The sequence below is a fragment of the Marmota monax genome, unplaced genomic scaffold (assembly GCF_021218885.2).
Source record: "Marmota monax isolate L192 unplaced genomic scaffold, Marmota_monax_Labrador192_F-V1.1 WCK01_AAM20220418_F8-fsc00113, whole genome shotgun sequence".
NCBI classification, from domain to species: Eukaryota; Metazoa; Chordata; class Mammalia; order Rodentia; family Sciuridae; genus Marmota; species Marmota monax.
Genome location: NW_026694479.1, coordinates 2,387,535 through 2,403,705, shown reverse-complemented (window position 1 = coordinate 2,403,705; position 16,171 = coordinate 2,387,535). Strand labels below are relative to the sequence as shown.

Genomic DNA, 16,171 nt, shown 5'->3' with positions numbered 1-16,171 from the left:
TAAGGATGCAGATTGCTATAACCAATCTGGAAAGCAGTATGGAGATTCCTTAGAAAACTTGGAATGGAACCACCATTTGACCCAGCCATCCCACTCCTTGACTTAAGGACTTAAAATCAGCATATTATAGTAATGCAGCCACAGCAATGTTTATAGCAGCTCAATTGACAATAGCTAAACTGTGGAACCAACCTAGATGCCCTTCAATAGATGAATGGATAAAGAAACTGTGGTACATATACACAACAGAATATTACTTAGCATTAAAAGAGAATAAAATTATGGCATTTGCAGGTAAATGGATGGAGTTGGAGTATATCATGCTAAGTGAATCAAGCCAATCCCAAAAAAACAAAGACCAAATGTTCACTCTCATAAGTGGATACTGATCTGTAATGGTGGGGGGCAGGGACACGGTAAAATGAAGGAACTGTGATTGGGCAAAGGGGAGCAAGGGGTAGGGAGGGGAAGATGGTGGAATGAGATAGACATGTATGACTAGGTACATGTATGACTGCACATATGATGCGATGCTACATGGTGTACAAATGAAAAGTTGTGCTGCAGTTGTGTACAATGAATCAAAATGCATTCTGCTGTCATATATACCTAATTAGAATAAATAAACTTTTAAAATAAAACACTAATTTATGTTCAGAAAAATAAAACTTAGCTCCAAGCTGCTTCTGGCTATTCTCCCTGCACCCCTACTGGGATATGCATGAACCAAGGATCCTTGGAACCATCCATGAATACTAGCAGCAGATACCTTCCCATGCGTTCCAATCTGCTTTCCAGCTCAGGGTTGAAAAATATGGCTTATTCTTCGTTATTTGCAGATGTATTTTATTTAGCAAGTTAGCTAGTTTTCCCTTTATTTATCTGCCAAGATGTTCCATGTAGTTTTATTACAGTACTGCTCAGTAATTTCTGGAACATTCTTGACTTTTTAGAGTTTGCTGCCTGCCTCTTTCTTCTCTCTCATTAATCCTGCATATGTATCATATCTTAAGTTATACATAAGCCGTAAGAGCTTCACCAAAATAAAATCAAATACCAACAATTTCAAAGCAGATAATATCCTATGACCAAACAACTTGTTGGTTTCTGTTTTCAATAAAGTATTAAGCAAGATACAATATTATTGGGCATGATTCTCATTATATAACATCTTATTGAGATTTTGTGGAAAAAAATACAACAACTTCTGTTGTTGCCCATCTGGCAAAAAAATAAATAAATAAATAAAATAGCTGTACTAACAAAAACATCACATTACATTCTAACATTTGACATCTGTTCACAATCCCATGGGTTACCCTTCAAAGTCTATTAAAACCAATAGTATGAGCAAATCTATCATTTGAAAGGTCTTTATGTTAAAAGTCACAATGATTATAAATTATTTTGGGTGGAAACTTTACCATATTGGAATAGATGTACTCACTGACTAAACGATGGGGTTAGATCCCAACAAACCCATCAGAGGTTGAAAATATTAGAACTCAAAAATGTATTTAAGGGTCTGGGATTGTGGCTCAGTGGTCAAGCACTTGTCTGGCATCTGTGAAGCACTGGGTTCAATTGTCAGCACCACATATAAATAAATAAATAAAATAAAGGTCCATCCACAACTAAAAAGAATATATTTTTTTAAATGCAGTTAATACTCAGAACCTACCACACATCCTAGCTCAGCAAGAGTATGCACTATAGTCCCTGTTGTTTCCCCTCATGATTATGGGGCTGACTGAAAGCTTCTGCTCCATAATGACACATCATTATAAGAGTATCATACTGAATATTGCTAGCCTGGGAAAAATCAAAATTCAAAAGTCAAATTGAGTTTCTACTGAATGTGAATATAGCTTTTGCACCATAGTAAAGTCAAAAAGTCAGAAGTTGCATCATTCTGAATCAGAGAAGGTCTGTATTTATTGTTACTATGCCATAGTATGTCTGTCAAACCTCTACTGTATGCAGAACTAGCTCCCATTACTTTGCTCAATAAATTGCTTAAGTATCTAAAACCTTGACAAATGTATGGAGTGATAAATGTTTAGAAAGCTCCTGACATTTTGCCACTCAAACACTACATAATTTAATACAAAATGACATACAAAGTTATACCTCTTTAAAGATGACAACTTGTAAATTTAAGAATTCTAAAACCTGTATCTTAATCCATAAAAATCAGAGTTTAAATGGAATTGCTGACAGACTGTAATTTAAACAGGGAGTGTGAGTAGATATAATTTTGCAAATATATGGGGTAGATGTGGCTATCTGTGTAACTATAGCATGCTTTTAGATTTATTAATAAAAGAATGTGGAACTGGTAATTAGAATGACCCAAAATTGTTGATTTTTTAAAATTCAGTCAATCATACATAGTAATCGTGGACTTTCGCTCAACTACTTCTCATATAATACACTTAAGAAGTCATTAATTATTGGTAGTGTGATATTCATTCTTAGCTGTTTGTATATTTGCTTTATATTTTGTTTCTCTTTAAATTACTATATCACTATCCACAATAATCTTAGATTTTAAAATTTTAGAAAATAGAAGTATGGCTAATTTTAAATCACTTATTTATCAGATACTTGTTGAGGCCTACTCTAGGTGTCAGGAACTGTGTTCCTAAACCTATTTATATCTTATAAATTATATATAGAAGTGAAATAAAACAGTCCTGGGTGGATTTCTCCAAGAAGTTAACACTTGCCATCTGAGGGATTAATAGGTATTTGACAGTGCACAACATTGTAAACAAAAGAGACTTTTTATTGAGTGGTGCCATGGTCTGATCAAGAGAATCCAAATAATTAATATTATTATAAATAAATGGAATTCCTACATATTAATAACTGTCCTGCTGTATGCCAGCTATGCTTTATATGCTTCTAGAATTTTCACATCAATTTAACAAGTCTCGTTTTTTAAGTAAATCTAATCTTTGACAATAATTTTTCCAAGATTAAATCCTCAAGTAAGTATTAAACAAAAATCTTTAACTGCATTCAAGGCCAATGTGATTTTACACTATGCCAATTTAATTTTGTTACTGCTTAGATAATATATTGGATATTTAATAAAAGCTCTTTGAAGATGGTGGTTATCACACTACTTCTGACAAATGTTTTAAATACTTGTATTTTTCTACTTCTCTGGTAAATTCGAATTTGAATAGTGAGCAAAACAATGTCAAAAATTTCTCTTTGTGATAGGGTAATATGACCATCATCTGGCATCCCTGTGGATTTTGGCTTTCCTTAAGAAATAATTACTTGGCTATATTCTGTGGAGCACAAATGAATATTTAGTACTTGTTAATGGTTAAATGGCAGTGACATATTCTTTTTTTTTTTTTTTTGAGAGAGAGAGAGAAAGAGGAGAGAGAGAGAGAGAAATTTTTTAATATTTATTTTTCGGTTTTCGGTGGATATAACATCTTTATTTTATTTTTATGTGGTGCTGAGGATCGAATCCAGCGCCCCGCCCCATGCATGCCAGGCGAGCGCGGTACCTCTTGAGCCACATCCCCAGCCAGGCAGTGACATATTCTTATAAATATTTTTGATAAATTAAGAAAACAGATAATATATTAAAATTTAAGTTAGATGACATTTATAAATTTATAATTATATCACATAGTCCTCTAGTTATGTTTTCTAAATATTTTAAATAAAATTAGTACATACATTATACATTTTTGACAAATTTGTTATTTATTCCGGGTGTGGTGGCACACACATATAATCCCTGCAGCTTGGTAGGCCAAGCCAGGAGGATTCTGAGTTCAAAACCATCAACTCAGCTGGTACAAAAAAATTTTTTTTCACTTATAAATTTATAAAAGTATAATCATACCATATCAAAAACTCACAAGAAATTACCTGACACATATGCATGTATTTGGTTTGAGTCATTATTGAAATAGGTCATAAATTTAAAAACCACTAATCTTAAATATTATATTCAAATTTTATTATATTTTTCACATCTGAATTTGTTCTGATCATTTCATATACAAATTCATCTGTGAAACCAGTTTTTTTAAATTTCATTATAATCCAAATACCTAGCATGTCTTTTGAGAACATATAACAGAGCATTATAAATTTGCAAATGACCTGTGGCCAAGCACTTGTAGAAAATACTGCCACAGAGAATTCTACCACTTACTTGAAAGATGGTGAAAAGGGAACATGAACAAATTACAGCAAATAATGATTCATTCATAAGACTTTTCTGATACCAATTAGCTGAATATTAAATCATTATTGAAATGTTGCCATATTGCACAGCATTACTTCATAAATTGCATGTCTTTGAGGAAATTTTATAATTTTATTGTGCAGTTGTCCTTGGTATTTCAAAAACTGGGAATTTTAACTTTACATATGACTCTTGTTATAAACATGCTTACCACTTACTTTTGGAGCTAAAAGCAGCAGACCTTTAACAACTTGTATTTTTTACCCCCAGCAATGCATCTATTTGGCCTCAACTGGCAGTTACAGCAGACTGAAAATGACACATTCGAGAATGGAAAAGTGAATTCTGATACCATGCCAACAAACACTGTATCATTACCTTCTGGCGACAATGGTAAGAGAAAGAATTATGTATCCTGTGTTTTTCTTTTAACATTGCTTTTCCATAAACTGATTTTTACCCATGCTTACATCCAGTTTATATAGGAGAAAGAGAAGGTTTAGAAATTATGGGTATCATGTTTTTATGAGTGATTTTTATTAACTTACTCAAAAGGTTGGAAATTCACATTTTTATCATAGGAATACTATGATTTTCTGCCTTCTGATTTCATGGGTAGGCTTTTCTGCCTTTGCCTCCTGAAAGTATCTATTGAGATTTATTTTTAGTCTAAAATAGATTATAGTCCTATAAGTGACCTCTTATATTACCTTGGGTATATTAAGTTTTCTTGATTCAACTTGTATGTGATGTTGGAATACTATATTAATTTTATTATAAAAGCTTTTAAATGCAAAACACATTAAAGTATTATAATTTATTGACCTTTCCTCTGGTTGCCCTATCTCTAAACCTTTAAGAGTTTGCATTTTTGGATACCACAGAATTTTAAATCAATTGATTCTAAATTAAAAATGGACTTTAAGTGGTTAGAGAATGCTGTGTGTTTCATTTGTCCATATAAACACCCCCAAAAATACAAACAGGCATATGTATATTTATAATATATTTTATATATATATATACTTGTTTATTATTTATGTATATGTATATGTATATACACATACATATATATACATGTCTTGGCATTGATATCTTTAAAGTTTTGCAAAATATGCTAATACTTTCTCAAAGCAGCTTTATCAATGTACCTTCCTCGTTAACTGATAAATTGTTTGCCTTTAAGAATTTCTTTAGCCCTTCTTCCTCTTTGTTTCTTTATACCTAGTGCATTTATATTTTTCTTTGACATCAATTATGTCCATCTCATGTGGCTAGTTTCTTTGCAAGACTAACAAGAAACTAGTGCATATTTAAAGAACATATTGCTGCTATTTTACATGTACCCCTTTACTATGACTAATGCTTTTTAACATTTTTTCTTCTTTGCCTTCCCAACATTTATTTTAACAATTATACTTGATGATACTTCCCTGCCTCTTTAGAGAGTTTGTGGAATTTTATAAAACATTAGACTTTCACAATAATAATGAATGCCTCCCCACATGGAGCCTTTTCATACAAAGTTCTACATGTTCTGAAAGAACTATAAGCTGGTGAGTGACATGTCACCACAGCTTAAGCAGACAAGGGCAGTCACTGTGCAGTGAGTTCATAGAGGTGAAGAAAAGCTTTCATAATTGAAATGACAGGTGAGAAATTTCAATTAAGTAAACGTTAATTACCTTAAACACTTATTTGATTTTATACATTGATGACACACATATGAACAAATCAAGTAAATATACAGAAATCAGGAATGTTAATTTTGTTTATATTGATGGATAATCAGACTATCAAAGTAGCTGATTCCTATAGAAATGCTTAGATGGCGCTTAAAACTATGCATGTAGAGAACTTTCTTACTGACTGAAGAAATTGTAATTATGTTAAAGAGATATATAACTTATTGTGGACATTTTGCTTATTTTACAATACCCTAACCTTTTATTATGATTACAGTGAACATAGAGTATGGCTAATTAGTTTCACAGTACTCTGAAAGCATGATTCTGAGAAAGCTGGGGTTTCAGAGATGTTCCCCTAGCCTGGTCTCTGGGTCCTGGTATTTTGCCAGGAAATATGTCTGCTCGCATCAGCATCCCTCAGCTCACATAAGCCCATATTCTAATCCTAACTCTTTCCCCTATTTACTTAGTAGCCTCAGGCAAAGTGTGTAGTATTTTAGATTTGCAAGAGAAGTTTGGGGCAACCCTGGAATGGACAGCCTAGCATCATACCAGCTCCAGAGGATTAGAATATACACATGAACATGGCTTCAGAAGTCTCTATAAAACTGGAGTCCTCTGAAACCATGACTTTTAAACTACTGACCATGACTGCAGTAAGAAATCCATGTCACATTAAAGCCAACATTCATATACACATATATATCTGAAATAATCCTTGTTCTTATTTTGTAAAATGTACCTTAGTGTTTGCTATTCTGTTTGATTATATTTCCAATTTTTTTCTTCTTTTTAATTTTGAATTTTATTTATTCTAATTTGTTATACATGACAGCAGAATGCATTAGATTTCCCATTTTTAACAAATGCTAGTTATAGTTCACTAAAGTAATTCCAAAGTTTACAAAGAACAACAGTTTTATTCCCCTTCTCTGAGGTGTCGGAAGTTCTCCTGTATGATCATAGAGTGTACTATATACAGTTGGTGCGTGTCTGTCCAGCAACTACATGTACATGTATTAAAAAGTACCTTCATCCTAGCTGTGTTTAAAAAAAAAAGTCTCTCATATTAAAGGATAATTAACAGCCCAGAATCAGTTAAATATACTAGAGAACTGATCCTTTAACCTGCCAACTGGATCAGGGTATTTGTAGAAATTTCTCTTCCTTTAAAGAAGGCTCTGTCTGGACTCAGAGCTTGTCCAAACTGTGACCTAAACAACAATCATTTGTCTGCTTCATTATTTCTCCCATAACCTAAATTACGAGGAGATCTTTTTTCCATTTTTTCTGGTCAAGTGTCCTATTTCTTAAATACTTATGGACCTGAGTCACAGAGGAGCAGAAAGGGGCTATATTTGCAAGTAAAATCTGCTGCTTTGAGAACTGCATGATGAACTTGTCATGTCTATGCACCATCCCATGCTACTTTCACTCTATAAACTGTCCAGGGAAGCAGATCACATCATGTTGTCTCTTTAGAATAATTTCAGATTACAACCCTCTTGAAAGCCTGAGAATTCTGAACAAAGCTCACTAGGAGAATTAACTGTGTTAAGCATAATAAGAAAATTACTTCACAGCTTCTAAATGCAATCCTTGTATTTGTGTAGTGCTATTTCATTCTTATTTTGTAAATATAATTCTAAGAAACAATCATTGTGCTAATGGTTCAGTGAACTCCCTGCTTGCCTTTAAGTTAATATGGAACCAAAGCTTCTAAATGGTAGTTAGTATCTAAAAGAAGAATTTATCTTATATGCCGTGATCCTTTACTGATTATTCCTGAGACCTTCTTTGACTACATATTTTAGAGATGAGGTATCATAAGTGTATGGTCTCAGACAAAACTGATGGATATGGACAAAGTGAATAAATAGATAAGAATAACGTTTGGAGCTCAAATAGTCTTCCTAGAAACTAAAATTATTCCCCTGGACCAAAGAATTCATTTAGCTTAATGTACTGGAAAAAATCACACAGGCTTATACTCAAATTCTAGCTCCTTCCTTTATTTACTCTGTAACCTTGAACAAGTTACTCAACCTCTTTGAGCCTCAATTTCCTCACATGTAAAGAGGGAATAGTAGTACCTAACTCTTGGCTTACCAGCTTCTATAGTCTGGCAATCCAACTATATTTCCCATGCAGGGGTCTCTGCCCCATACGTAACCTATAGCCCTCTCTCAGCAAATGACTTTGGATTCTGTTGAATAGAAAAATAAAAGAAGGAGCTCCCTTGATTTCCTGTAAACAAATATCCATTCCTGTATGTATATGGATCTATCCTTTCACCATTTTCTCCCCCTATTCAAGGCTATTTGTTCCAAGATTCTCTTAATCTCATTCTGTATTTTTAAAACTCCCCTCATCTGCTCACCCTCTCCAGTCACCATTTGAACTTTCCAGGGTTTCCCATGTTTTAGGAAGCCAAAAAAAACTCCCTTTACTGCCCCCTACTCCAACTCCACCAAGTCTTGCTCTTCTTTTTTACAGACAGTTTCATGAACACAGTGTGTTTATTCCCTATACCCACCTGTTTAACCTTCCACATATTGCTATGCCAGTCTGGTTTCTGCAGTACTCCTTCTCATGACTGTCCTCTGTCACCACCACTTTTTGAAACTGATGTCTTCCAGGGTTATGCATTGCCATGTCAATAGCACCAAGAAATACTTTTCACTCTTTATCATATTTGAGTTCTTGATAGCATTTAAAAGTTAACCAATTCTTCCTAATTGAGGTGTTCTTTTCTCTGAGCTTCTGTAATATCACATTCACTGTAACTTCCTAACAATTTTGGTAGGACCATCTCAGTTTGTTTAGTTGGTTCATCTCCCTCTACCTGATCCCTAAACATTACTCTTTCTCGGGACTCTACTCTTTCATAGGTTCTCTCATCATCTCTCCTGACATTCTGTGTGCCACAGACTCCAAGATCAATAAGTCCAGCCTAGATTGCTCTCCTTAGCTCCAGAAATCAACTCATAAAATCTATCCAAGTTTCTTTGGAACATCTCCACTTGGGTATCTTCCAAGCATCTCAAACTTCATGTGTCTAAAACTGAACCCATCGCCTACTTTGGGTGTCTATTACTGTATAACAAATCATACCGAAAACTTAGTAGTTTACAAAAACAGTTTATCGCCTCTCATAATTCTGTCAGTTAACTGGGCAAGTTCTTGCATTCTTATTTGAGACTCCCATGCAATTACTTCCAGATGTCAGCTGGGGCTATCTGAGGGTCCATTGATCTAGAAGTACATGGAGGCTCATCTACATGCCTGGCATTTGATGCCGTTTGTAGATTCAAGCTCAGCTCTACTGTGGATGTTCTCTAGAGGACCTAAAGTTGACTTCCCATGTGGCTTGGGCTTCTCAGAATGCACTAGCTGGTTCTGAAGAGGAGCATCCCAAAAGAGAACTTCTGAGACTTCAAAAGAAGCTATGATAGGGCTTCTTGTGACCTAGTATCAGATATTCTGAAACATCACTCTCATCACATCCTATTGGTCAAGAAGTCAAGGACGGTCAACCCAGCTTCATGGTAAGGGGCGGTCAGCTCCCCCTCCTAATTTGGAAAATGGAGGAACACATAGCCTAAGGGCATTTTGGATGGTAGATATTGTTGTGGCCTTCTTCATAAAACATGACTGCCACGTCATCTCTCTCCAACTGTGCCCCTCTCTCAGGGATTTCTAGATCAGGAAATGACATTTTGTTATTGACCTAGTTAACTGATCTGGAAGTTTAGGAGTCATTCCTGACTCCTCCTACTATCTCAACTCTCATATTTAATCAATCACTAAGTCCTGACAAATCTAACTTCATTATCTCTTTTGAGTCCTATCATTTTTCACCTGAATTATAGCAGCCAATTATCTGTACTGTCTCCAATCTTGCTCATCTATTCTTCACATACAAATCTGAAATAAAAATACCTCACCAAACCCCTTGGTGACCCAGATTCTAGTCACATGCCTTTAAATGACATACAAGGCTTTCCACAATCTGGCTGCTCTTTGCACCACACTACAATACAAAAACTATATAGCGGAGAGATATAAAAAGTATAAACTCTTGAGCTAAACTGCCGGTTTTCTGTCCTAGTTCTGACCATTAATGCTTGTATTACTTGGGACAAGATATAGAGCTTCTTTGTTTCTAGTTTTCTCATCAATTAAAAGGAACTAGTACTATTTACATTATAGAATGGTTTTGAGTAGTCAAACCACTTAATTTTGACTACATGGTTTAAATGGTGTATAGTCCATAACAAATACTTGGAAAATGTTAATGGTTATTTACTATTTAATGTATACCTTCATTGCTGAAGTGTAAGGCAAGGATCGTTATTTTTCCACTGCTCTATGCGAAGCTCTTAGCAGTTATTGGTCTGTAATAGGTACTTAAAGAGTATTTGTTGAGCGAATGAGTGAAAATGATGTGATATAAAGTATATAAAGGGCCAGCACAGTACCTTGCATAAAGTATGTGCAGAGCAAACACTGATGTAATAATGGTCAAGAACTGCCACTCACTGGCCTTTATGCAAATAACCTTCTCTAACTTCCTGTTTTTTATAGGGTAGTAGTGAGGTTTAAATCAGATAATACACGTAGAGTGCCAAGCAGTGATACATATCAGTAATTATTAGTTTGCATTTTTCTGTAATTCAAGATTATGTAGTTATAATTTGTAGCAAAATTCTCAAGAAGATAGATTTTTAAATCATCATCAATAATATCCACAGTAATTACAGTAAAGCAATAATAGAAGCCCCCATAACTAGCTATTTATATTTTTAGTTACTTGGATTTTATGAAAGGACTCTTATTTTTCCTTTGAACGGATAGTATTGATTCATTTAGATTATTTATTGAGCATATATTATGTGATGTACACCAAGAATATATTTCTAGAATATAGAAATTTGAAAAAAAGACAGTTGCAGTTGCTTTTCCCAGAACATGTGGATTTTTAGACAAGGACAAAATCAAGCAAGCAATTGCAATGAATTAGAAAATAATACAGTAAGGGAAAGTAGAGGTATGATACCATGAGAGGACATCTCAATACCAGAATTATTGAAAGGGGCAGTGATATGAATTCCAAAATGCAGAGGAGGATAATTGGAGATAATAAAAGAATAAAACAAAAGGTTGTAAATTTTGGTTAGTATAACTATGACAAATGATTCTGCCAATCAAAAACAATAACAACAATGACAAAATTTTTATATAAAAGTGCAAATTGAAAAACTATGGATGTGTGCATGTATGCATGTAGATGATTCATCCTACTTAAAACAATATTTGTTGCTTTTAAAGTTTACATTTCTGCAAAACCACCCTAAGATACCATCTCACTCCAGTAAAATTGGCAGCCATTATGAAGTCAAACAACAACAAGTGCTGGCGAGGATGTGGGGAAAAGGGTACACTTGTACATTGCTGGTGGGACTGCAAATTGGTGCAACCAATTTGGAAAGCAGTATGGAGATTTCTTGGAAAGCTGGGAATGGAACCACCATTTGACCCAGCTATTCCCCTTCTCGGTCTATTCCCTAAAGACCTAAAAAGAGCATGCTACAGGGACACTGCTACATCGATGTTCATAGCAGCACAATTCACAATAGCAAGACTGTGGAACCAACCTAGATGCCCTTCAATAGACGAATGGATAAAAAAAAATGTGGCATTTATACACAATGGAGTATTACTCTGCATTAAAAAATGACAAAATCATAGAATTTGCAGGGAAATGGATGGCATTAGAGCTGATTATGCTAAATGAAGCTAGCCAATCCCTAAAAAACAAATGCCAAATGTCTTCTTTGATATAAGGAGAGTAACTAAGAACAGAGTAGGAACGAAGAGCATGAGAAGAAGATTAACATTAAACAGGGATGAGAGGTGGGAGGGAAGGGGAGAGAGAAGGGAAATTGCATGGAAATGGAAGGAGACTCTCAGGGTTATACAAAATTACATGCAAGAGGAAGTGAGGGGAAAGGGAAAAATAATACAAGGGGGAGAAATGAATGATAGTAGAGGGGGTAGAGAGAGAAGAGGGGAGGGGATGGGAGGGGAGGGGGGATAGTAGAGGATAGGAAAGGCAGCAGAATACAACAGACACTAGTATGGCAATATGTAAATCAATGGATGTGTAACTGATGTGATTCTGCAATCTGTATACGGGGAAAAAATGGGAGTTCATAACCCACTTGAATCAAAGTGTGAAATATGATATATCAAGAACTATGTAATGTTTTGAACAACCAACAATAAAAATTTTTAAAAAAAGTTTACATTTCTGTTCATCGTGTATCGATTTTTTTCAAATACAATACAACTTCAGAAAATTGGATATTGTAGCACATTAAAGATTGCCTTTTGATTTGAAGAAATAGACCTAATGGGGTTGCAAGAACATGGAATTTTATTCAATATTTTTTATAATATTTGTGTTGTTGTAATGTATAATAGTTTCTTAATTAGATGCTATATTGATTTTATCCACTAAACTATGTTTACAAAGTAGCTGGGTTTTTTTTAAACTTGTGATGTAATACTCTATATGTTCACAATGTTAAGTTATGGCATGTGGTTATTATTTTTTTTTAAACCTGTGTTCTCTCAGAGATCTCAGAGTCCAGGTATGAACCCAAGGTTAGGTCACAAAATTAGAGAGTGGGCTATTGATTGTCCACAAATGCCTAATTTTGCTTCCTGTCATCTTAATCATTAGTGCCTCTGTGGGACCTGTAATAATGCTACTGTTATTTACCCTCTTCAAAAATTGCAGTTTCACTTTGATAATTGGGTTTTCTTTGCTGCCTTTCCATTTTAATCATTGCAGGCTTGTTTACTTCATCATAGGCAGATAGCAAATTGATGATATGTGTAGAGAAATATTTAGTGTTTTGTGACTTCCAATGATTTTTCTGATATCACAAAATAATTTTTAAACAGATACCAAACCTCTTAATTATCAACATGATATTAAATACACTGTTTTGCCCTTGTAACATCTATGGTTGATAAACATCTACAAAATGTTTTTCAAAGATCAAAGTATTTCTTAAAAGGTTTTCTTTCAAAGGCCACGTTACTGATGTGTTTTCATGTGAGCTGTGTATCACAGAAGGAGAGGAGTAACAATAGCCTTGTGCACGTGGTCTCTTTATGGTTCCACACACTGACAACTGTTATTTTAAGACATTAATAAGACTGTTGTGACACATCCTTACTGATGAAAGGAAAAAAAATCAGAGTTAGTAGGTGAAAAGACTGCTGGTGACTCCCACAGTCAAGCACAACAGGACATGTTAAAAAAAAAAAACACCTTCAAGATGGTGCCCTAGTGTGTCTGAAGACTTGGTTCATCTCACTCTCACTGTGAAGGCTTTAATTGGTTTGATTCCTAAGCCACAAACGTTGCATTTAGAATAACTACAGGGCAGTCTGTTCCCTGGCTCTGTGTTTTCCTCCGTTATTCCTTCTTTTTCTCTTAGTACACCCTGCAGATAACCTTGGTATTTCCTATGATCATTCCCAGGTTTAGACTCTGGGGGTTTACGGAGGTAGTGATCTCAGTGAGGAAGGATGAAAGCCCTGAGACTGGCCTTCCTTTATTTCCTCTGAAGCCAAAGTTTCTGGAATTCAGGGCACGATGAAAGACTTCTGTGTCCAGCTTTTATCTAAGAGGACTGATGAGCTTCAGAGGAAGGGGTTGTGCAAGTATTTACAAGTTTATCAAATTATGTCAGTGGCTCACTGACTCCCAGGTGTGTTCACAATCAATAAAGAGCATTTGAAAAATACTAACAGGAATGACCACACTTGATTGGGCCAAATTAGAGAAGCTCTCTGACTTGAAAAGCAACAGGACAGATTTTTTTAAAAAAGACAAGGACACTTTAATCCCCTGATATTCAAACTAGAGGCCCAGGTGGAAATGTAACACTAATCTAAGCTGCCACTTTGGTGGATCTCAGCAGAGAAAAATCAGCTATGTCCTTACATTTCTACATCACTGATCATTATGAAAGGTCAGGTCTGCATCTACCTTTTAGAAAAGGCATGTTCTCAGACTTTAATTCAAAATAAATTCCTTCTAAATAGCATAATAATTTGAAGCAAATCGAAGTTGACAGGCACCCAGAGATGAGATTCATGTTTCACAGGAAAAGCTAGAATACACATGTGATCTATCTTGTTCTTGTATTCCTTTCAAGAAAATATCTATACAAAATTAAGTAGAATTTAAAAAATTTTCTTGAGACCATGTAAATGTGTTTCTTAAAACCTTTTCTGTATGAAATCATGGGTATAATTGTTAGTTCTAATAATTGATTGAATGTGACTTAGTTATTATATAAATATGCTAAATATTTTGATAATTATGAAACATGAAAAGTAGGAATGTATTGGCAAAATCTCTCCAAATGAGGTGAATGGGAATTTTTGCAAAGATTTTGTATATGTGAAAATTACTTACAGAATAAAGCAGAATTCTATATTATTCCTATTCCCATTTCCCCTTTTTACAAATATAAGAATGAGAAATCTTGCTGCAAGATAAGTAGGAATGGAAGGAATTTTTTTGAGTGAAGCTGTTCAATTCATTGCAATCCTCGCTAGTCAAATGTCAAAAAATCACATTGCAATCTATTTCCTTAAAGTATGTTTAGTGATCTATAAGCTGACAGTGCCATCCCATTTTTCCTTCAGTTTTATTGAAAGCAAAGAATTGGCAACTACCTGTGTTGAAAAAGACTTGGCAGACAGATTTTAGTATCAACCCTTTTCTATTTCTGTGTGGTAAACCAAAAAAGTCATTACCAAGCCTAGCAAAATACTAATTATCCTGTTATTCTTTTGCATAACAGCACTGTTTAGTATAATCATAATGGAGTGGAAAATTGAAACTATTGTACATTGTAACTCACCTTTACCATTGTAATCTTTTTGAATGCTTTCAATAACATTGCATGCTTTAAATATATTGATTTAATTAGACCATTTAATTTATGGGAAATATCTTTGATATAATTTAACTAGAAGAGCCAGTACTCATTAGAATCAAACTTAGTTTATGTCAGGAAAAAAAATCTGACATTTTTTCAGTTCAAATTGATAAATCTGCACTTTGTCACAACCATCTCAGTTCTGGATTCCTGCTCTAGTTAGATAGCTAGATAAAGCACAAGTCCTTACCATAAGCTTGACAATTGTAATAAATGAAGCATTCTTGCATTTAATATTTCTTTCTTTATTGATTTGGTCATTCTGAGACTCTCCTGAAGGTTAAAAACATTCTTTAACAATGGTTGAGGGTAGGTGATAAAGCCTTAGTTATCCCTCCCTCTTGATAGATTGACTTCCAAACATCTCAATATCCTGAGTACCCCATTTTTAACCCCACACTTTGTGCTTGATGGAAATACATGTAAGACAGAGAAACACTGAATCCCTGCATTGGGTTTCTGGTGCCATGAGTATAGGAGGTTTCACCAACATAAATACTTTGAATTTTGCCTTTGTTTGGCTTGCTGGAAGCTCATGATCCAAGACAATGTATCATGTCAGATTTTGTATGTGTGAGAAGTATACCTTGTGTTTTAAAGAAAGTCTACATGTGGAAGTTGAGATTCTAAAAATTAATTTCCTAAACAAGTACATGTCTAAATGTACCTGCATAGGAAAAAAACAAACCATCTGTCCTCTGCTCACATACCACAACAATCAACATGAAAGACTTCTGTGAGCTCCAAAAGTGTGGGAAGTCTTCCCACCAGCAAGCAAGCAAGCAGTGCTGTGGAAGACTCCAACTGGGTTCCTTGCCTCCAAGTCCCTTGTGACACTGTCTCTGGAGACAGAGTCAAAGTCCAGTGAGAGCTCAGTCCCCTGCCCTTCAGCTGCCAGTCACAACCCCATCTGCTTTACCTGTGTTCTAACTTCCTGGCTACAAATTGAGGTTCCCACAACCCTTTCTTGGGTCCAGTTAACTTGCTAGGGTGGCTCACAAGACTCACACATTTACTGGGTCATTGCAAAGTATACTACAAAGAACACAGATGAAGAGATGCAGAGGGTGAGGTATGGGAGAAGGGCCCTGGCCCTTCCGGGAACCTCCACGTACTCAGAGGTCCAAATCTCTCTAATCCCTGTCCTTTGGGAGTTTTATGGTGGGTCTGTTAACATAGGAATGATTAATCAAATTATTACCCATTGGTGATTAACTTTAACTTTCCGTTCT

At 34.9% G+C, this 16,171-nt stretch overlaps 1 protein-coding gene across 20 annotated transcripts in view; it reads left to right on the top strand.

Annotated features, from left to right (window-relative positions):
- Positions 1-16,171, top strand: part of Tenm3 (teneurin transmembrane protein 3) — a 2,500,614-nt gene that overhangs the window by 2,351,175 nt on the left and 133,268 nt on the right. For all 20 annotated transcript variants that reach the window (XM_058571207.1, XM_058571205.1, XM_058571204.1 and 17 more), the window contains one exon: positions 4,493-4,615. In XM_058571207.1, the coding sequence (XP_058427190.1) occupies positions 4,493-4,615 (123 nt within the window). The remainder of the gene's footprint in view (positions 1-4,492; positions 4,616-16,171) is intronic.